General features: G+C 39.9%; 1 protein-coding gene across 1 annotated transcript in view; it reads left to right on the forward strand.

Moving 5' to 3' along the window:
• LOC145674293 (uncharacterized) overlaps positions 1–21422 on the forward strand; it is a 98153-nt gene that overhangs the window by 58407 nt on the left and 18324 nt on the right. Inside the window, exon 6 of the mRNA XM_081744146.1 lies at positions 4057–4161. Within this exon, the coding sequence (XP_081600272.1) occupies positions 4057–4161 (105 nt within the window). The remainder of the gene's footprint in view (positions 1–4056; positions 4162–21422) is intronic.

Genomic DNA, 21422 nt, shown 5'->3' on the forward strand with positions numbered 1-21422 from the left:
TATTATTATTATTATTATTATTACAACACCGTGTATAAACAAGAAAAATAGGCGGTTTGTATTTGAATACTAAAAAGTAGTTGACTGCCGACCTCGATAGTCGTGAAGTCTAGGAGGCAAGAATATGGTTGACGAGGCTCTGGGTTTGAGTTCAGGAGGAACAAGTATCCGGGCTCGAGCCAAAAATTGTTAAAAGTTATAGGGCGCCGGCCAAACCTATTCAAAATTGCTCGGTCTGGGTTTAGGATTATGAACGGCTCGAGCGGTTCGGTTCACAGCTTATTCACTACTGAGCCGAGCCGAGCCAACTGTTCACCCAACCGACCCAGCTCCAGGCCTCGGCTCAGTTGGCCTATCATTATCTGGGTTGGGTTTCTGCTTGCGCTCAAAAATTCGACCATGCAGGTCTGAGCCTTGATGGCAAGAACTACAGTATATATTTATTGGTGTTCACGACATTTGAGGCTGTCTTGTTATAAAAGTCTATAGTAGTTTCGTTGTCGAGACGAGACAAGATGTGAGCACGGTCTTCTCTTGTGAGTAACACTAAAAGTATTCCACATTACTGCTTACATATCTCATGGCTTTCGCTTTCCAGTGTAATTAGGTGATGATTTCAAAACGAGTTAAAACGAGCTGAACGAGCGAGCCATTTATCAAACTCGACTCGAAACTCAACCTCGAAAACAGTGTCTCGGCTCGGAACTCGACTCGAAAGTATTACCTTTGACTCGACTCGAATTCGAGTCGAATTTTAGCTCGACCCGTGAATATACCTAGTATTTTGTGATCGAACAAGGTATGGATGGATTAATTCACAAAGGGGAAACTGTGTAAAGTGAATGCGAGAAAACCACAACAAAGATTTGCTTGCATTGCATAATTTTGCCAATTATATTTATTTATTACATTGTTTTGAAAGAAATATCGTAATTTGCCCCACGATTTGAGAAATTTGCTTTAAAGCTATATCTTTGTATTTTTTGTTTGTTTGTGAAAAGCAAAAAAGAGAAAAAGTCAAACTTAAAAAAGCAGTAAGTGAATAAAGCCAAATCTTCATAATTTGGATCCTCTTTTCATATTTCGTTATCTCTTTAGTGTTTCTTTTTCTTATTCGAACAGGAATACTGGAAAAACATAGACTTAATTCAATTTCTTGGGGTATATTATATATATAATATATATTTTCCCCTCTTCCATGTTGCGGATCATGACATTCGAAGTGTCACTGTTCATCTCAGCGACCCCAAAAAATGTGGATTCAGCACTAATATCGGTCATCTTCGATCATTTTAAAATATCTCCTCCTTCCCCAAGTTGAATTTGAATTTAAACGGGATCGAAAGTATCGCTGTTCATGTAAGCGACCCAGAAAACTACAAATTCGACACTGATAGTGGCCATTTTCGATCATTTTTATATATCTCTTTCTCCCAGTCCCCCAAGAGGCGGGGCTGATTTTGAATTTAAACCGGATTGGAAACGTCGCTGTTCATCTGATTGATCCTGAAAACTATGGATTAGACACTAATATTATTCATTTTCGATCACTTTTAAATGTTTATCCCCATTTCCTATGTTGTACCCTCCCCCTCCCCAACTATCAGGGCTGAATTTGGATTGAAACAGCATTAAAAGTGTCACTGTTTCTCTCATTGACCCCGAAAACTATGGATTCAAAACTATGATCGGTCATTTTTATATTTTTTAAAAAATTATATCCCTTTCCCCTCCCCTACGGTGTATATAGCTTCCCCTCCCATTCCCCCTTCTCCGTGCTGCGTCACACGGCATCAGAATTGTTACTGTTAATCTCAGCTACTCCTAAAACTATGGATTCGACACTAATATTAGTCATTTACGATTATTTTTAAATCTTCATCCCCATTTCCTACATTGTACCCTCCCCCTCCCCAACTATCAGGGATGAATTTGGATGGAAACAGCATCAGGAGTGTCACTGATTCTCTCATCGACCCCGAAAACTATGGATTCAACACTACTATCGGTCATTTTTGATCATTTTAAAATTTCTCTCCCCCCTCCCCTACGTTGCATCGTCAAAGTGAATAGACTAAAGTTATCCCTGCTCCTAAACACATGTATGTTGAAAATTTGATTGAAATCGGTCGGGTGGTTCAAGAGTGATGCAGTCATTTTAATTTAATTTTTTTTTACATACATCTCCCCCTCCTCCTCCTCTAGATTGACTCATCAAAGTGAAACGATATAAAGCACCCAAGGCCTGACTCTCATATATGTTGAAAATTTGATCGAGATTGATTGGGTGGTTCAAAAGTTATTAGGTTTTATTAGTTTTTATTTAAACTTCCCCCTCCCCCTCCCCCTCCCCTAGGATCTACCGTTAAAGTGAAATTACAAAAATGTTTCTAGATCCGAACCTCATGTTTGTTGAAAATTTGATTGAGATCGGTCTGATAGTCCAAGAATTATTAAGTTATAAAAGTAGTCACTTTCAGTCTTATATAAATTGATTTCTATATATCTCCCCCTCCTTCTCCTCCCCTACGTTGCTCCGTCAAATTTAAATCATAGAAACGATTTCAGGCCTGAACCTCATCCATGTTGAAAATTTGATCAAGATCGGTCGAGTGATTCAGGAGTTATTAAGTTTTATTTGTTTTTATATACCCCCTCCTCCTCCCCGAACCATAAGTTCTACCATCAAATTGTATAGCCTAAAACCAGCCCAGCCTCGAGCCTCATCCATGTTACAAATTTAATCGAGATCGGTCGGGCGTTTCAGGAGATTTAGAGTTACAAATCTAATGATTTTCAATTTTATATACATTGATAAACGACAAACAACTATCCTTCGTTTCGCATTCCTCCACATACGACCAGGTCATTTATATCATTCAAGCACAGCGGTCAAAAAATGAAATCTTTTAGCTTAACTTCCAGTGGCTGTGCCCTTTAGGTCAAGGGAGATGGACGATTAAGGCAAGTGAATGATGATGGAAAAAATGGTGAAATGAGAGTGTGGGAAAACCCTGAGAAAACCCACGAACACGATGTTGTCCAGCACAAACTTACTTGGCTGGGGATCGATGAGAACAAATCGTCCTTTTAAAACTTATTTTTATCAAACGACTTTATACGTTTATTGCTTTGAACTTTCGAGAGTTAAAGATACCCTCTTCATTCACATTCCTGATTTTTACGGCATATACCTTATGTTTCAAAACCCACATAACAAAGTGAATCAGATTGAGATCAACTGACTATGTGATCATTCCACAGACTTCTCTTCTCCAATGCAACTTCTGAATACATCAAGTCGCAAATCCCATGAGGATCAGGAGACCGCACTGGTCATTCAAAAGACGACTCTATTCCCAATCCATGGGCCGCGGTGGCTCAGTGGTAAAGCGTTCACTTCTGGTGCATGGGGTCCGTGGTTCGATCCCAGCACGCTACAAGTGAGCTTTGAGCTGGCGAAGCACCGTGCGTGTCAGTTTTCTCGGGATTGTCTCGTTTCCCCCCACTTTCTTCATTCCACAATTCCATTCATTTCTCATCATCACTATCTTCCTTAGCCTAGGTACATAATCATGGGACGTTAAACTAAATATTTCATTTCATTATTTCAATTTCTTTTTCCAATCCAGTGTCTTTAAGTGATGTGATTCAACCAATGACAATAGCCTTTATTGATTGAAACTTTATACATCATTACTTTAGTTCTTGCTCAATATTTACAATTTATACAATAAAAGACAAATTCTGATCAAAGCATATATTAAGTAATAAATAATAACGTTAACGGTTTCGACAAGTTAACTTTGCTTTCATCAGACACATTATGAAATACAATTTCTAAGACCACAGCTTATATACGTATTAAAATGAGAGGTCTTAGAAATTGTATTTCAAAATAAGTCTGATGAAGGCAGAGTTAATTTGCTGAAACTGTAACGCTATTGTTTATTAGTTAATATGTGCTTTGGTCAGAATTGTCTTTTACTGCATGCAAGAAGTTCCAAAGCTAAAATTATTGGTATTGAGTTACAATTTATCTTCATTTCATTTCAGCACTGCTTCAAGAAATTGTTTGCAGCGACCCTGAAGAACTAAACGGTACTGGCAGAAACAGACGAATTTATCGTCCTCTAGTTGGTGTGAGAGGCAATCGAAGAGGTATGTGGATAATTTAACAGGAATATCAAATACATGTATGAATACATGTATCCATTTCGAATAGTGATTTGAAAAGGGAAGTTTTATTTTTGAACTAGGAAATGAAATTAGGTCTTAAGCAAGGGTGTTATAAAATAGAAGATCTGCCTGTACAACAAAATCGTAAAGCCATACGTCGCAGTTTTGCCACCCCCACTTCGCCTCTCCGCCCAATAGGATCGCAGCGTTTTGAGCCAACATTCATGGCGGAAACGAGAGTAACAAATCAGACGTGCCGATACTTGGTCGTTTTTGGCTTCATTGTGTTAATAGGATGAAGATATACAGATGGGTAGACCCTCTATTTTATAACACCATTGGTCTTAACGCAAGGATAGGAAAAAAAAAAAAACGGACATTCTCTGCTTTTTGTAAACCGACATATGGATATGTCCTAACTTAGTAACTTGGCTCTTCCTGCTAGTCTAATGGCTACTGCATGCACCCTGCTTCGTTTCCTTGTAAGACACCATTGAAATCTGAACGTATCACAGTGGTTCCAATTCAACCTTAAACGGAAGATCAATGTATCATATAGTCTCGGTGGTGAAAAATGAAGAGCTACACTTAAACAATATAGAGGTTGAGGTGGCCAGTGGTAGAGCGCTCATCTTCGGCACATGGGGTTCAAGGTTCAATCTCAGCTCGCATCAAGTGAATTTTGTGCTGAGCAAACACTGTGTGCGCGGGTTTTTTTGGGGTTGTTCCATTTTCTCCCAATTCTTTCAGCCCACCATTTCGTTCAACGTTCGCCTTAGCAGGGATGCTTCCAAAGTTGAACCTTGAATCTGGGGATAACATATATTTCCTGAAAGGGTTTGTCGATCAAGTTTCAAAACTGGTTTTGAATTCCTTACCCGGAAGTGACCCTACCCCTTCAGTGATGGAAATATATAGAACAACTTGACCTATATGTTCTATATATCAAAGCGCACTGCATAACTAGTAGGTTAAGAATATAATATGCACTACCCAACTATATCCTATATCAAGGTAATAAACTAAAAAGTGAGTATTTTACTATAAATATCTTATATTACTAACGGTGAGTCTTTTGCTATCATAATTAATATAACTCATTGTTATGGCTCGATGTGACACAGTCGATGTACGTATTTCAATTTCTATATTTTCCTCGATTTCACCTATGTACGTTGACAGATCAGTATGTTCACTATACAGGGTGTTAATGAACTATACCGACAAACTGTAAGAGATGATTCCTCACATCAAAATAAGAGAAAAAGTTCATATGAACCCATGGCGAAAAGTGCATAGTTTCAGAGCAAGGGCTGTCCAAAATCGCGAAAAAGCTAAATTTCAACACACCTTATTTCGAATTTCAGAAACTGCGGATGGTGGTCCTTATCAGCGTAAAGGAAGCCACGCATATACAATCCAAAAGTACATATTTCATCAATTTTTAATAAGTGTAGAGGGTATTCCCTACAGGGTGTAATTCTCAGATATGTTCTCAATAGAGCTTTCAGATATACGCTGATTTCAAGGAGGGCCCAGAGTAAGCAGGAGGTAAGCCTTGACAACAATGGACGTCCAACGCTTTCGAGGGAGGTCGGAAGTGATAGAAACTGGTAGCTGCATGTTATTTGTGTGTGTGTGTGTGTGTGTGTGTGTTCCGAATAACGTGTGATGCGATATATTTTGTCACGATATATTTCACATTTTCTTCACTTATAAGTTTGAAAGAAAACTTCACAGCATGCTTTCTTCCGAATACGAGAGACCGTGCTGCTGTTGTTCCTTAACACTTCCGACATCGCGCTAAAGGATTCCAAGTTCACTTCTATCAAAACTTATCGTTTGCCTATTTTGGACCAATCATAAAATCAGAGCATATCTCAAAATTCGGTTGATGGCATGTCTGGGAATTTCACCCTGCAGGGAATACTCTGTGCACCCATTGAACATTAATGAAATGTGCAATTTTGGACTGTGTATGTATGACTTCCTTTCTACTAATAAGGACCATCACCCACTGTTTCTCGAACTCGAAATAGGGCTTCTTGAAATTTGGCTTTTTCGCGATTTTGGACAATCCTAGCTCTTAAACTATGCTCTTTTCCCCACAAGTCCACATGAACTTTTTCTCTTATTTTCATGTGAGGAATCATCTCTTACAGTTTGTCGGTATAGTTCATTAGCACCCTGTACATTCATCAACTGTTCATCTAGACACGATGTTTGATAGGTTACACGTACAAAATGATGCAATAGATTTTGAATTATTAAGTAGGTAAAACTAATCGTGGTGGTAATTTGAGCTTATATACTCGATCCTAAAAGCCCTTTCTTTGTAGCTATATAAATCCGATTGTACGCCCTTCTGAGTTTAAACCCTTTAACCACGATAAGGCCCAGTAATAAGAAGGGACACGTAACTCACACTGTCTCACAATCATTCTAAGGCGTGATTGTGAGGTTCACTAATATAATATATTTATACTGAAATAATCAATTTTTTGGATTTATTACCGTGATATAGGATATAATTGTGTAGTGTATATTATATTCTTAATCTATTAACCATGCGGAGCACTTTGATATATAGGTCATATAGTTGAAAATGCTCTATATATTTCCAACCCTAAAGGGTTGGGGTCACTCCCAGGCAAGGAGTTGAAAAATGTTTTGGAACTTGCTTGAGAATCACTTTCAGGAAATATATAGGTTATCTCCAGATTCAAGGTTCAACTTTAGTCATCCCTGGATAGTCTTGGACCAGAATCTCAAACGTTTACCTAAATAAAAACAATCCAAATGATCTAGACTACAGAAGTTAAAATTGCTATTTTTTTTGGGAGGGAATACTCTGACTTTTTGCTTTTCTGGCATTTTATGCTGATGTAACATTGGAATACTTACTGAACAAGTTGCAAAAAGAAGTTTTTTTTCTTTTACCTCATCACTCTAATTATTTATTAATAATTCATTTCTAATTTATCGTCGATAAGATTTCTACGTTTATCTCATAAATTAAGAGGAACTTCTTAACATTAAAGCTGTATTCTATAATACTCGAACCTATTTCATGTGTTCATTATTATGCTTACAATCACAACGTAATTAAATTGTGTACCGAGCGGTCGAAACTTATTGATCGCTAGTGATGATAAAGTGAGGTTGCCGTCGGTTCGAGTCCCGCCTCGTGGATGACCGCGTATAAGTATTCTCGTCTGTTAATGTTCCGGTAGTTTCTAAGGTCAAACAAAGTCAATGAAACCAAGTACAAATTCAAGAATGAGAAACGAAATTGAAGGTCAATTTCTGACTTTCAAGGTGGGCACGATGGTTCAGTGGTAGATCGCTTACCCAGTGGCGGATCTGCGAGGCAAAAACGAGGGGGCAGCCAAAACGCAGACTATGACAGGTATAAATAATAGCTTAAATTATTTTTGTCACTCAAAATCTGAGAGACCCTACCTAGCCTCGGGCTATATCTGCCATTGTGCTTACCTCTGGTGTGTGAGATTTCTGATTGGATCCCCGGCCAAGTATGTGGTGAACAACTCTGGATCCATGGAATTTCTCGGGGTACTCCCATATCCTCCCACTTTCTCATTCCACCAATTCTTCCATCATCATTCACTTAGCCTAAAGGGCATAAACGTGGGACGTTAAACTGATAGCTTTCTTTTCATTTTTCTGAGCTTCAATTAAAAGTAACGGTTAGCTCTATCTTCAGGATTAAGAAGTTTCGGAATCGAATCACGCAGCTGCCCATAATAACTGAAATCTTTCTCTAACTTTTGTTCAGTATTAACACAAAAATAGAGACCATAATCGACTTGATTTTAGGATATCTTCTTGTGTTTTATTGTTAGTTGCTTCTACGAAAGTTCGTATCTAAAACACTAAGGCGCGAGATAATATTTGGAAATGAAACGAAATGAGATTTTCAATTTAACGTCCCATGATTATATCAGTTAGGATAAGGGAGACGGATGTTTAGATTAAGCCAAGTGAATGATAATGGAAAAATGGTGGAATGAGAATGTGGTAGGAAACGGGAGTACCCTCGAGAAAACCCACAGACATGTTGTTATCCACCATAAATTTACTTGGCCGGGAATTGTACCACGAACCCCGTGCACCAGAGGTTAGTGCTTTACCTCTGAACCACCGTGCCTCCCGCAATGTATCTCAAATCAACGTGAAAGATCCCGTTTCTCGAGACTGTAAAAAGTTTAGATTGGTTCTTTGTAAAGATTAGCGTCCCTATTCAGCAGCAAAGCTATATGAGACGTAGGTCAGATTTTAAAGAGAAACCCAAACTACTGTTGAGGTTAATTCACACTAGAAGGTATGACGCTCGATGCTAGTAATTCAGTTTTTATTTTGCTGGGAGTAATTGTTATTTTTGTACTGCGTGTCAGAGACGACCACCCTCAATCGACTCCTTCACACTCACCCTCAGTAGCCCTTACACTCAAAAATTATTGATCACCTTACACACTCATACTTACCCTCAATCAACTTCTCACATTCGTATTCATTCGCCCTAACACTCAAATAGTACTCATGCCCTCACCCTCACTCGCCCTCACACTCAAGTACTACTCATGCTCTCACCTTCACTCGCCCTCACATTCAAGTAGTACTCACGCCCTCACCCTCATTCGCCCTCACACTCAAGTAGTACTCATGCCCTCACCTTCACTCGCCCTCACATTCAAGTAGTACTCATGCCCTCACTCTCACTCGCCCTCACATTCAAGTAGTACTCATGCCCTCACTCTCACTCGCCCTCACACTCAAGTAGTACTCATGCCCTCACCTTCACTCGCCCTCACATTCAAGTAGTACTCACGCCCTCACCTTCATTCGCCCTCAAACTCAAGTAGTACTCACGCCCTCACACTCAAGTAGTACTCATGCCCTCACCCTCACTCGCCCTCCCACTCAAGTACTACTCATGCCCTCACCTTCACTCGCCCTCACATTCAAGTAGTACTCACGCCCTCACCCTCATTCGCCCTCACACTCAAGTAGTACTCATGCCCTCACCTTCACTCGCCCTCACATTCAAGTAGTACTCATGCCCTCACTCTCACTCGCCCTCACACTCAAGTAGTACTCATGCCCTCACCTTCACTCGCCCTCACATTCAAGTAGTACTCACGCCCTCACCTTCATTCGCCCTCACACTCAAGTAGTACTCACGCCCTCACCCTCATTCGCCCTCACACTCAAGTAGTACTCATGCCCTCACTCTCATTCGCCCTAATACTCAAACAGTACTCACGCCCTCACCCTCATTCGCCCTCACATTCAAGCAGTAATAATACCCTCACCCTCATTTGCTCTCACACTCAAGTAGTACTCGTGCCCTGACACCTACACCCACTATCAATTGGCTCCTCACTCAACCTTACCTTAATCTATCAAAATGAGGGCGAGGGTGGTCCTATTGAGGCCAAAATGAATGAGGGTGCCCATCTCTGCTTCATATGTAGCAAAATACAGTGTTCATTAGTAGAGAGCATCTAATAATGTTTATCTGTTCGTAACAGTGAGTTCTTTATGCACCTACTACTACGAAGATCTATCAATTCATATATGTTTGATCTTTATATATCTCTGTCCTTAGCTGCTAACAGTGACGGATCCAGGGAGGCGATCACCCCCCCCCCTCAGTGGAGGATACTTCTTTTTATTTTGTATATAAATAAAACCTATCTCAAAGTTTGGAGCTCTAGAAAGTAGCTCTAAGTAGCAGTATTACAACCCACCGCCCCCCAGAAGTCCGTCCTGGATCCGCCCCTGGTTGCTAATAATAATAATGTAGAAATTTAGTGGAGCAAAAAACCGAATATTCTTATAAGCTCTGTAAAAATCTCTTGGAAGATTGGAGGAGTCTTGGTGTAATATCTACGAGTTAAAGAACGAAATTATTCCTTCCAGCTTAACACATTTCTGTTCTTTCCAGTGACTCATATAACCATCGGCCCACACATACATGCTATGCTTGTTTTCCCGGTCGTACGTGATACAAACATTCAAAGGCCAATGTCTACTAGCACTGAAATCCGTTAAGACCCTCGCAACGCTGTGCTTGTGTTCTTTTGTGGTATAGGCTGGAAGTGTGGGAAAGATAGCAATAAAAGGATTCAGAAGGGTTTTCTACGAATAATTTCAACCCTTCGCATAATGAAACAAAATTTCTCAGTTTAACGTCTCTATGGTTATGCCCTTTAGGCTAAGAAAGACGGATGATGAAGACAAATGAATGATGATAGAATTGGTGGAATAGGAGTGTTGGAGGAAACGGGAGTACCGCAATAAAACCCACGAAAACGATTTTGTCAATTATAAAGTTACTTCGCCAAGGATCGAATCAGTGACTCCACACACTAAATATACGCACTCTACTAGTGAGCCACGGTCAGTGGCGTAGCAGCTGCCCCCGCAACCCCCGCAGTGCGGGAGGGCCCCGACGTATAGGGGGCCCCGAAGTCTTGCGATGATTAAAGATTTAAAGAAGTAGAACTTCAATCTTACTTCTATCGGCTTTACAACTAGGGCCCCTTCTTTATACTTTGCGGGGGGCCCGCAAAAGTGTGCTACGCCACTGGCCACCATGCCACCACCCTTTGCATAAAAACTGACCTATGTACAGTCGGGAACAATATTAAGTATAGTTTCGAGGTATAAGAAATGATAGCTCCAACCTATACTTAATATTGTTTCTGTCTCTACAATAACGCTTGTTCCAGAAAGTTTTGCACATGTTTGGAATGGCTGTAAAATGGAATTGTGGAAGTAAAATTAAAAAAAAAAAGAAATCAATTCCGTTCTCTTAAGCAAAGCTAAAGATATGAGTAGCACGTGAGGCACCTTCGTCTTACAAGATTATTGTTTACCTATGAATGAACACACACCTAAATAGTAACCATTGTTAAATTTCAACAGTGTATATCTATGTCTATCTATCTATTTTTATACTAGAAATATATATATATATATATATATATATAGTATATTCCTATTTATTAAATATATAATGTTTAATTGATGTTTTTACATCTTGAATTTGTTTTTCACTGTATTTTACCAACATTGACGTCATTTTTTTGTGGGATTTAACTATTTCTTTTAAATATCATATTCTTTTTTATGCGGTTGAAATACTTTTCTATTCTAATTGTTTATATCTTTTGTGTATTGATGTTTTAAAGAAACAAACTCCTGGGCCAAACTCGTCACACTTTACTCTTATTTTAGATTCTCGATGATTTCCTACCGCGCCAAGTCACTCAAATGTTGTCTCCGGAACATATTGTTGTGTGTAATACCACCACAATATTCCTTACAAGCTCTCTTACTGATATACATAATCCCATGCCTTTCATTCAATTCCTTCATGTTGGGGAAACAGACCTATTCGGCGCTACGGTCACGCTGACGTCATTTTATGCAACGTTCTGTCCCCTGTGAACGTGATGGACATCTTTGGCAACATGCTGTCGGAGTTTCATTGATTTCAATCGATTACCGGAATTTTAGTATGTTATTTTATTTGCGTCGTTCTAAAATTTTGCACATCGGTGAATTATAGGAGTCACGGCGGCTCAGGATTGGAGCGTTTATCTCTTGTGCGTGAGGTTCTTGGTTCGATTCCCGGCCAATTAATTTTGTGATATAAAACATGGTGTCCTTGGTTTTCTAGTTTCCTCCACATTCTCATTCCACCAGTTATTTTATCACTATTCACTTGCCTTAATCACCCGTCTCCCTTACCTTACTACGCATAACCGTGGGACGTTAAACTGAATGATTTTATTTCACTAGTGAATTACTGAAATTTTCCCTTTTACCCCTCCCTTTCGCTTGGAAGAGGAATTTCCGTAGATGTACTAACAACACATATTTCCTTATTTTAAACTAGCATGGATTGAACTGAAAATTTAAATGCACAACTCTGTATCTCATGTGTTTGGAATCCGTTAAATATTCTGTTTTCGTTTTTAGTGGCATCGATTTAAACGGCATCGGAAATATCACTGTTAATCTCAGAAACCCCGAAAACTATGGATTCGACACTAATATGACTTAATTTTTGATCATTTTTATGTATTTCCTTTTACCCTTCCCCCAAGGTGCGGGGCTGAATTTGGGTTAAACTGGATCGAAAGTGTCACTGTTCATGTCAGCGACCCAGAAAACTATTTATTCGACACTAATAACGGTCGTTTTCGATCATTTATAAATGTTCCTCTCCCTCCTTCCTCCTCTAAGTTGCACCGTCAAAACGATACTACAAAACCATCTCAGGTCTAAACCTCATCTATGATGAAGATTTCATTGAGATCGGTCGGGTGGTTCAAGAGTGATGAAGTCACAAAGACTGTCACTTTTAGTTTTTTTTTAATACATATTTCTCCCCCTCCCGTACATTGTGCCGTCAAAGTAAAATGACAAAATCGTCCCAGGTCCGAACCTCATCTATGTTGAAAATTTGCTTGACATACACTGAGCAAAAAAATTGTAGGTGGCGTACTTAAAAAGATAGGTTACATGCATAATTCCTGTAGTTTTTGGGCTTAACGTACAGCAGATATAACTGAAAACGCATGTTTCATAATACTTTCTGTAGAAGTGTTCCATCTGTACGTACTTTCCATATGAAACAATATAGGCGGTCAGGATCTCACATACAAATGGACGTATATAACATATAGCTGAGGAATGTAACATAAGTATATGCGTGTGATATACGGAGAACTGTTAGATGTCAGACATCCTGCAACGGCATGATGTAACATCTAAGGGCAGTGCCTATGTAGCATACGGATAACGTATGCTCCGTACTGATTTCTATACTAAGCAAGAGGATACCGTATATTTGTACAATATACCGCTGTCCGGAGAACGGATTTTTCTCTGTGCAGGTCGGGTGGTTCAAGAGTAATTAAGCCACAAGCCTAGTATTTTTTTATATTTTTATTTACATTGATTCTTATTTATATCCCCCTTCTCCACTCCCTTACATTGTTCCGTCAGAGGGAAATGACAAAATTTATCCCAGTCTCGAACCTTATCTATGTTGAAAATTTGGTCGGGATCGATGGACTCTCTCAACAGCTAGACGTACCATACGTCACGAGCTGTATTTTGTACCAAGCCTAGCCTAGCTGAGAATCGTTAACGTGCTTTCGAGGACATTGTGTAGCATACGCACAATAGAGACCAGCACGCATACGCTCTCTCTGGGATTGACAGTACTTTTCAGTGCTGGAGGGTGAAACCTATCATCATCGTTATACACCGTTTCATCATATCATCGACATCATCCTGACTGATCATTGTTGTTCACTTCTCATATTGTACTGGCTTCGGCCACTCCGCAGTCTTCGCGATCCGTGGGTGTGTCCCCTGTGAACTCGATGGAGTGCAAGGGGGCCAAACCCAGAACGGGTCCCAATTCCCAAAAACGATCAGGTGAAACACTACAATCACAAAATCAGAAAAAGCAACCTCGTCCTCGATCAAGATCTCCTGTCAGTCAGGCTTCCGAAAGTGACCTATATGATCTAGCTATGGACATCACTTCAAACCAACCTCCAGCAACCTTCAATTATCTTCTCACAAATGCTGACAACAAATACTCTAATCCTAAACACATTCTAATTCAACTTATGAAATACTATCCGCGAGCTAATGTATCAGAAATCATCTTCACTAGAAACGGCATAATTATTAAATCTCCAGACCAAAACTTCCTTACTACAATAAGAAACAAAGCAGGCTTTCACATTTTTGGCGACAAAGCTACCATCCAAGCTCTCTCTCAAACCAGAAAAAAGCAACCACCGCCGCCTCGACGCCAACCCATGTTTTCAGTGGTGATAAAAGGCGTTCCACCAGCATATTCCGATGAAGAAATCCTAGACGAATTAAGACTCGAATGTTATGAAGTTCACAAATGCATTCGCATCAAGTGTCAGTCCGGTCCCACCTATCTCGTTCGAGTTCTTACAACATCCAAGGAAACAGTAGACGATCTGCTGCAAAATGGTGCTTATATCTATCGCAGACGTCATAGAGTAGAACCATCCCGCACTTCACCACCACTCCCAATCCGCTGCGAAAGATGCCAAACATATGCCTCACATCTGACTAAAAACTGTCCAAACTCACCCCGCTGTGGACACTGCAATGAGGACCATTCCACTAACAACTGTCCTAACCTGAAAAAACCACCTCTATGCAATACCTGCCATCAACAACACCCAACCTATAGTTATAAATGCCATCAAAAACCTGCTCCACCTACTGATAAACCTGAACTATCCGTTCCCATCCGCACCACCGATTCCGCTACACCACCTGCTAACTCCTTAAGAGAACCCATCACAGCTGAAGACTTGCTCCGTTTCACCACTCTTGTTCTTCAAAATATCCAGCCCTTCTTACGCCCACACATTCTTATGCAGGTCGATCACATAGCCCAACAATTATTTGGCTTACAACTTTCTGCCACTTACACCGGTCCACATGCCCACTTTTCCATCACATCTACTAAAACAGATCCAGAATGGCCATCTCTATAATTTACAACCATCGCCCAACAACTTCTAAAACACTATCAATCTTCATGGCAGTCACTTTCCTCTTCATTAATATCCGATCTCTTCTCACTCACAAAGCAGTTTTTGAACAACTCCTAAGGGAGAAACAAATACAGGCTTTTGCGTTGAACGAAACCTATCTCAAACCTACACATCATGTCCGTTTTCCACAGTTTCAACTACACCGTCATGATTGCTCTAGACCATACCAACGAGCAAATGGAGGCACTGCAATTGGAACATATCACAATATCCCTGTACGCACTCACTATTTTCCAAAGCCACATAACCTTCCCGAGTATTCCATAGTCACACTATATTTTCGCACCAAAATCATCACTCTATGCACTATCTACATTCGACCAGGCCACCCCATACCATATGAATTTTTTCAATACATTGACAATACTTTTAGGCATTACATCATCATGGCAGACATAAATATTCATTGCCGCCCGCAGGCTGAGAAACAACAGTTTCACAACTACATCTCTAATATCATTGCCGCCGATTTTCATCATCTCCCATCGCCATCTCGCCCCATCAGCAACACTTCCCCAGACATTGTTATCAGCTCTGCGTCTCTGAATATTCAAAATCTTAGGGTTCTCCCACCTTTCGGCAGCGATCATGCTCCGATACTACTCGATATTATTCTCACCCACTCAGCTCAAACACAACCGCCGCCCATTCACTACTTTGATTATAATCATGCAAATTGGGCTAATTTCCAAGCGGATCTTACAAATTCGATACAGCCTCTTCCAGAGCCTACCTCAGAGCACGAACTCTATGACCTTGTTGACCAACTCACAGCATCTCTTGACACAGCCACCCACAATAACATACCCTTACGTATACGTCATCCACACAAACCTCCGATCCCTCCACAATATCTTTCCATCCTTGCTGCTTCTCGCCGCTCTTTCCGTGACTTTCAACGTACTCATAATCCTATATCCTTAGCACAGCATCGTCGTTGGACTCGCATGCTTCATAATTACCTTACTGCCTATAAAAGAAAACGTTGGATCTCCACCTGCAACTCCCTCTCAACTACATCACATCCTACCAAATTCTGGCAAAAATTCCATCAGTTAACTGGTCAAACTCGACATACATCATACCCTATCATCTCTCATCATCATCCTCTCCAAACCGATACTGATAAAGCAAATGCTTTTGCCTCCTTCTTCCAAGAAATATTTACCCCTACCGTACAACTACCACATCCAACTATCACCCGACGTGTCGAACGCCTTGCAAATCCGCACTCCCCCCTCCTACAACCCAACATTCACCATCAACTCACCGATTCACCTCTTAATGATCCCATTACTCCTGCAGATATCTCAGCCTCCATCAAATCGAAACGTACCACGGCGCCTGGCTTTGACCATATAACTTATAAACTCATAAAAGCCTCTCCTCCCGTCTTATATACACTTCTTGCAGCCATATACAACTTCATTCTCCGCGCCGGCTTTTATCCACCACAATGGAAAATCTCAAAAACTCTACTTTTCACCAAACCTAATAAATCTCCTACAGAACTCTCATCATACCGTCCTATACAACTGACATCAGTACTCAGCAAAATCTTTGAACGCATTCTTGTCAGTCGCCTTCATAACCATCTTTCTGAACGAAACCTCATTCCTCTTCATCAAGCTGGTTTTCGCCCAAACATCAGTATTTCCGATCAACTCTTACGCCTCACGACTGCCATAACTAATCATTACAATACTTCCAAACCTTCCTGCCTGTTATTGTTCGATCTTGAAAAGGCTTTTGACAAAGTTTGGCATGCCGGCCTCATCGCAAAACTTCTCTCTTTTCATCTTCCTTTCTCCTACATCAGATGTATCCATTCTTTCCTTTCAAATCGTATGACTTACATTACCGTCAACCAATCACTTTCACATCCGATCTTTCTTCACTGTGGTGTTCCTCAAGGCTCTGTTCTTTCACCCCTTCTTTATGTATTATACGTAGCAGACATGCCCCCTCTACCACCAAATGTCTCATTATATCAATATGCCGACGATACAGCTTTTTTCACCACAGCCAACACTGTTCAACAGATTAATCGAACACTTCAACAAGCAATTGATGCCTTCACTTCCTGGTGTGACAAGTGGCGCCTAACAATAAATCCCCTCAAAACACAGGCTATCATTTTTCTTCCACCTCGCTGCCGATCACGAATTTATCGCAACCCTGCTCTTCTTCATATTCACGTCAATGGCACTTTCATACGCCCATCATCACAAGTAACATACCTCGGAATCATCTTTGACTCCAAACTCAGCTGGAAACCTCACTTACAGAAAATCCGATCACAGGCTACAAATCGATTAAACCTTCTCCGGCGGCTAGTGGGCACCACTTGGGGCTTACATACTGACACTGTTATTAAGACTTATAAGGTTTTCCTTCGACCTGCTCTCACACATGGCCATATATGCTGGATCTCTGCCCCTGACACACTATATACTAGACTTGCAATATCCGAACGTCATGCTCTCCGCCTTGCCTATCGCATAAGACTACCAGCACCAATTGCCGATCTCTATCGCCGTATCAACTTTCCCACCATCTTACAACACTTGGAAACACTGCGCACAAAATACATAACAAAAGTCATTGCCGAAGGTAATCCGCTCTTCCTCGACACCTTTCACCAGGACATCATTCATGATACCCCTCCTCAACATCAAGCCACACCTCTTCAACATCTTCTTACTCTGTACCATACGACTTTAGACGATAATGACCCCCACAAGGCCGATTTTGCTATATACCGTCCACCTCATCTTAGTCCATGCATTTATCCATCTCTGCACTAGTGTTCCATCAATGTTGTCAGCGGGCTTCATCTGTCCTCATCAGCCCTGTGACGCCCCAGGGCAGAAGATAACCATTCACTCGTCCATACTAACATTACCCTCGTGTTTGTGACGTCCATCAGCACTTCACCTCATCTCTCATAAAAAAAAAATAAAAAAATAAAAAATAAATAAATAAAAAATAAAAAATAAAAAAAAATAAAAATAAAAAAAGATGCCCACAAATAAGAATGAAATGGAATAAAATAAAATAATGCTCCTAACCCTCAATGCCCCCCTATAAATAAAGAAAATTCCCCATACCTATAACTCTCGTCCCGAAGAAAGGGCATAACCCTTTGACCGGCTTAACCCTTTAAAAAAAAAAAAATCGGTATCGGTCTGATGGTTCAAGTGATCAAGACTCACAAACATAGTCACTATCAATTTTATAATATAGACTAACCTTTGGCTAGCTGGGGGCTCAGTCCCCAGATCCACGCGTTTACTCGGCCTACGGCCTCGCATCTCTTAGCTATCAGCATTTGCTCTTTAATTACATTTCCTGAATTTGGTACAGCTGGGGGCTTCGCCCCCTGACCCTCACATTTACTCGGCCTACGGCGTCGCACCTCTTAAGTCCAGAATTATAACAAATTTCAAGTTTATTTTCTTATTTCAACTATCTACAAGATAAGATTTTGTATCCCAAGAAAATGCCCATTTAAATAACATGGGAATTCCTTCATCCCCCTTTAGACCCCTTTAAAACTAAAAATATTCACTTTTGGTAATTTTCCTATAGGTTAGTCCCGAAGGCTACAATCATGCCAAATTTCATAATTCTAATCATGCTGGAAGTGCCTAAACATTTTGGAGTGTAGAAGATGTCCCATATAGATAACATGGGAAAGATTTTTCGCTTCCCTATAAAAGCACTCTACAGTTGGAAATTTTTATTTTTAGCGATTTACTTAGTTGATGCTGATTAAAACGTATAAGCATACAGAATTTCAATATTTTATTCATATTCCAAGTACCTAAAATATGAGATTATAAGTCCAATAAAAAAAGGTCCATTTAAATAACATGGGGAAATCCTTCATCCAATCTTTAGACCTCCTAAAAATTAAAAATATTCACTTTTATCAATTTTTCTGTCGATTAGTCCCAGAAAGCTACAATCATGTTAAATTCAATTATTGTAATCCTACAGGAAGTGCCCAATAATTTGGAGCCGTAAAAGGTGTCCCATATAAATAACATGGGAAAGATTTTTCAGTTCCCCATAAAACCACTCTACAGTTGGATTTTTTAAAGTTTTACTTATTTACTTAGTTAACGCCAATGAAAACTTATAAGCATACCGGATTTCAAATTTTTATTCCAATTTCAAGTACCTAAAACATTAGGTTGTAGGTCCACAAAAACATCCATTTAAATAACATCTCTCCTTTAGACCCCTAAATATTAAAAATATTCACTTTTGGCAATTTTTCTGTCGGTTAGTCTTGGAAAACTACAATCATGCCAAATTTCAACTTTCCACGTCAACCGGAAGTACCCCTTTATTTTATGTCAGCTCATATAGTTTCATATGTAGTTAGGATAGGATTGAGTTTATATACCGATTTTCACACCTTTAACTTAGGCAAAACCTCACATTCAACACATTCTCAATAAAAAAAAGCACAATTTTGACATTATAGATTTTTTTACATTTTAACTCCTTAAGAACCAAATTTTCTTAAGGCTCGGTAGCTCAATGGTAGAGCTCTTACCTCTGGTGCGTGGGGAATACGGTGTGCCCGCGCCCACAGAACATAGTTTCTGAAAGAAACACTGGTCGCGGTGGGCTCAGTGAAAAAGCGGTAGACCTTTGGTGCATGAGGTCCTTGGTTAGATCCCAGCTTGGGCCTAGTAAGCTTTCTCGTGGACAAATATTGTGTACGTGGGTTTCCTCGAGGTTCTCCCGTTTCCTCCCACTTTCTTCATTCTAGCATTTCTTTCATTTCTCGTCAACACTGTCTCTTTTAGCCTAGCCGGCGTAATCGTGGGACGTAAAATTAAATATTTAATTTTCAACACAGGTCTAGTATTTTTAGATCTGAGATTAGAAAAGCATTAAAACAACAATTGAACTAATATCGAACATATTAATTTTAGTAAAACTACTTTTCATTGAGAATAGCTATATTCAACTAACAAAACCTGTATTGTACGATATGAAACTAATAACATTTTGTGAGTTTATGTATGAAAATAAAAAATAGTAGTGTACTATTAAGTGTTATAGCGCAGAGAATTAAAGTAGCCGAAAATAGCGTGCCGCCGAATTTGAAATTGTTGTGGCGAGGGCATTAAAAAGCCACCCAATCCACTCCTTGTAGCCCAATCTGGCAACACTGGCTTGCATCAAAAGTGACCATTCTACCACTCAGTCACTGTGTTGCCGATGATGAAACTCTAACCTCGTCCCCACACCAACCCTTGTATCCTTCATTTTCCTTTCTGGGCTTTGTGATTGACAAGAGTTCTATCTAGAGACTTCGATGAAAATATTTCTGTTTTGACTGCCAGTACCAAAGGCATTTGAAGATGGTTGACAGGAAGCCGTTGAATGTGTAAACAGAAGTCATATTTTCTATTCATTCTGAGATAACATACTTGCTTTGTTTACTAGATATTCAGTTCGTGATCAACAGGAAGTCTTACTTCCAGACTTCCCATGTAACAAACAGTTGCATAAGCGTAATGCAATAGAAAACTTTTTACTATAGACAATCAGGGTTAGGCGTCAGTGCTTTTCTTTAGTGAAAGGAAATACTGTACAAAGAATAAAAAATGTGTTATATATCCGGTCGCGATTACAATCCAATGCCTAAGGTGCTATCTTATTTGCCTACGATAGATATCTTTCTTTCTTTCCTTTCTTCTTCTTCTTTTTTGCATACGCAAAGACAACATTTTGAATCGCCTTTGGTTGGCCATAATCCATCAAAAATTATACTGTATTCCCTGACAAATTTTAGACATAACAGCATAATATAAAATGAAATCTTTCAGTTTAACGTACCACGATTATGCCCTTCAGGTAAGGGAGACGAATGTGCAGGACAAGTGTATCAGTGGAATGAGAATGTGGGAGAAACGGGAGTACCCCGAGAAAAGCCACGGCACGATGTTGTCTACCACAAATTTACTTGGCTGCAATCGAACCATGGATCCCACGTACTAGAGATAAGCGCTCTACCTCTGAACTATTGTGCTCCTCATAGTTTAATCTGAGATTATACCTTTGGACTATGCTAGATTAATATGATCATAACATGCTCATATTGTAAGTGTAGTAATATCACCTACATAAAATTTTACAAGCACGGATGATGCATTCTGTTACCTCTGATGCTAAACAGCAAGTCGGTTTTTCCCGCTGAAAGAAGAAAACGTTTATAAATTGACTAATTATACTACTTTCCTCAGAGTTCTATTTTAATTCAATTCTCAGACTCCCAAACTATGTTGTACTCTTCCCGGTTATCAAGTTGTTACCACGTTCGTCTTTAGTGCACGGGCCCCCGATTCAATTCCCTTTTGAGGCACGTTAAAATTTGAATGCATTGCAGTGGTTCGGACTCCACTTTAGTTCACTTGATTTGCTTTTCAGTTTAGCATTCCTTCCAGCAGCGAGGCTGTTTGGGACATTGACCTACACCTTAACGTGGAATCCGATCCTAACCGAAATCAAAACCGAGTCTCCCACGCGAAAGGCGCGTACCTTAACCGCTTAGCCTCAAGCTCCGGA

The sequence above is a fragment of the Thermobia domestica genome, chromosome 17 (assembly GCF_964235325.1).
Source record: "Thermobia domestica chromosome 17, izTheDome1.hap1.1, whole genome shotgun sequence".
Classification (NCBI taxonomy): Eukaryota; Metazoa; Arthropoda; class Insecta; order Zygentoma; family Lepismatidae; genus Thermobia; species Thermobia domestica.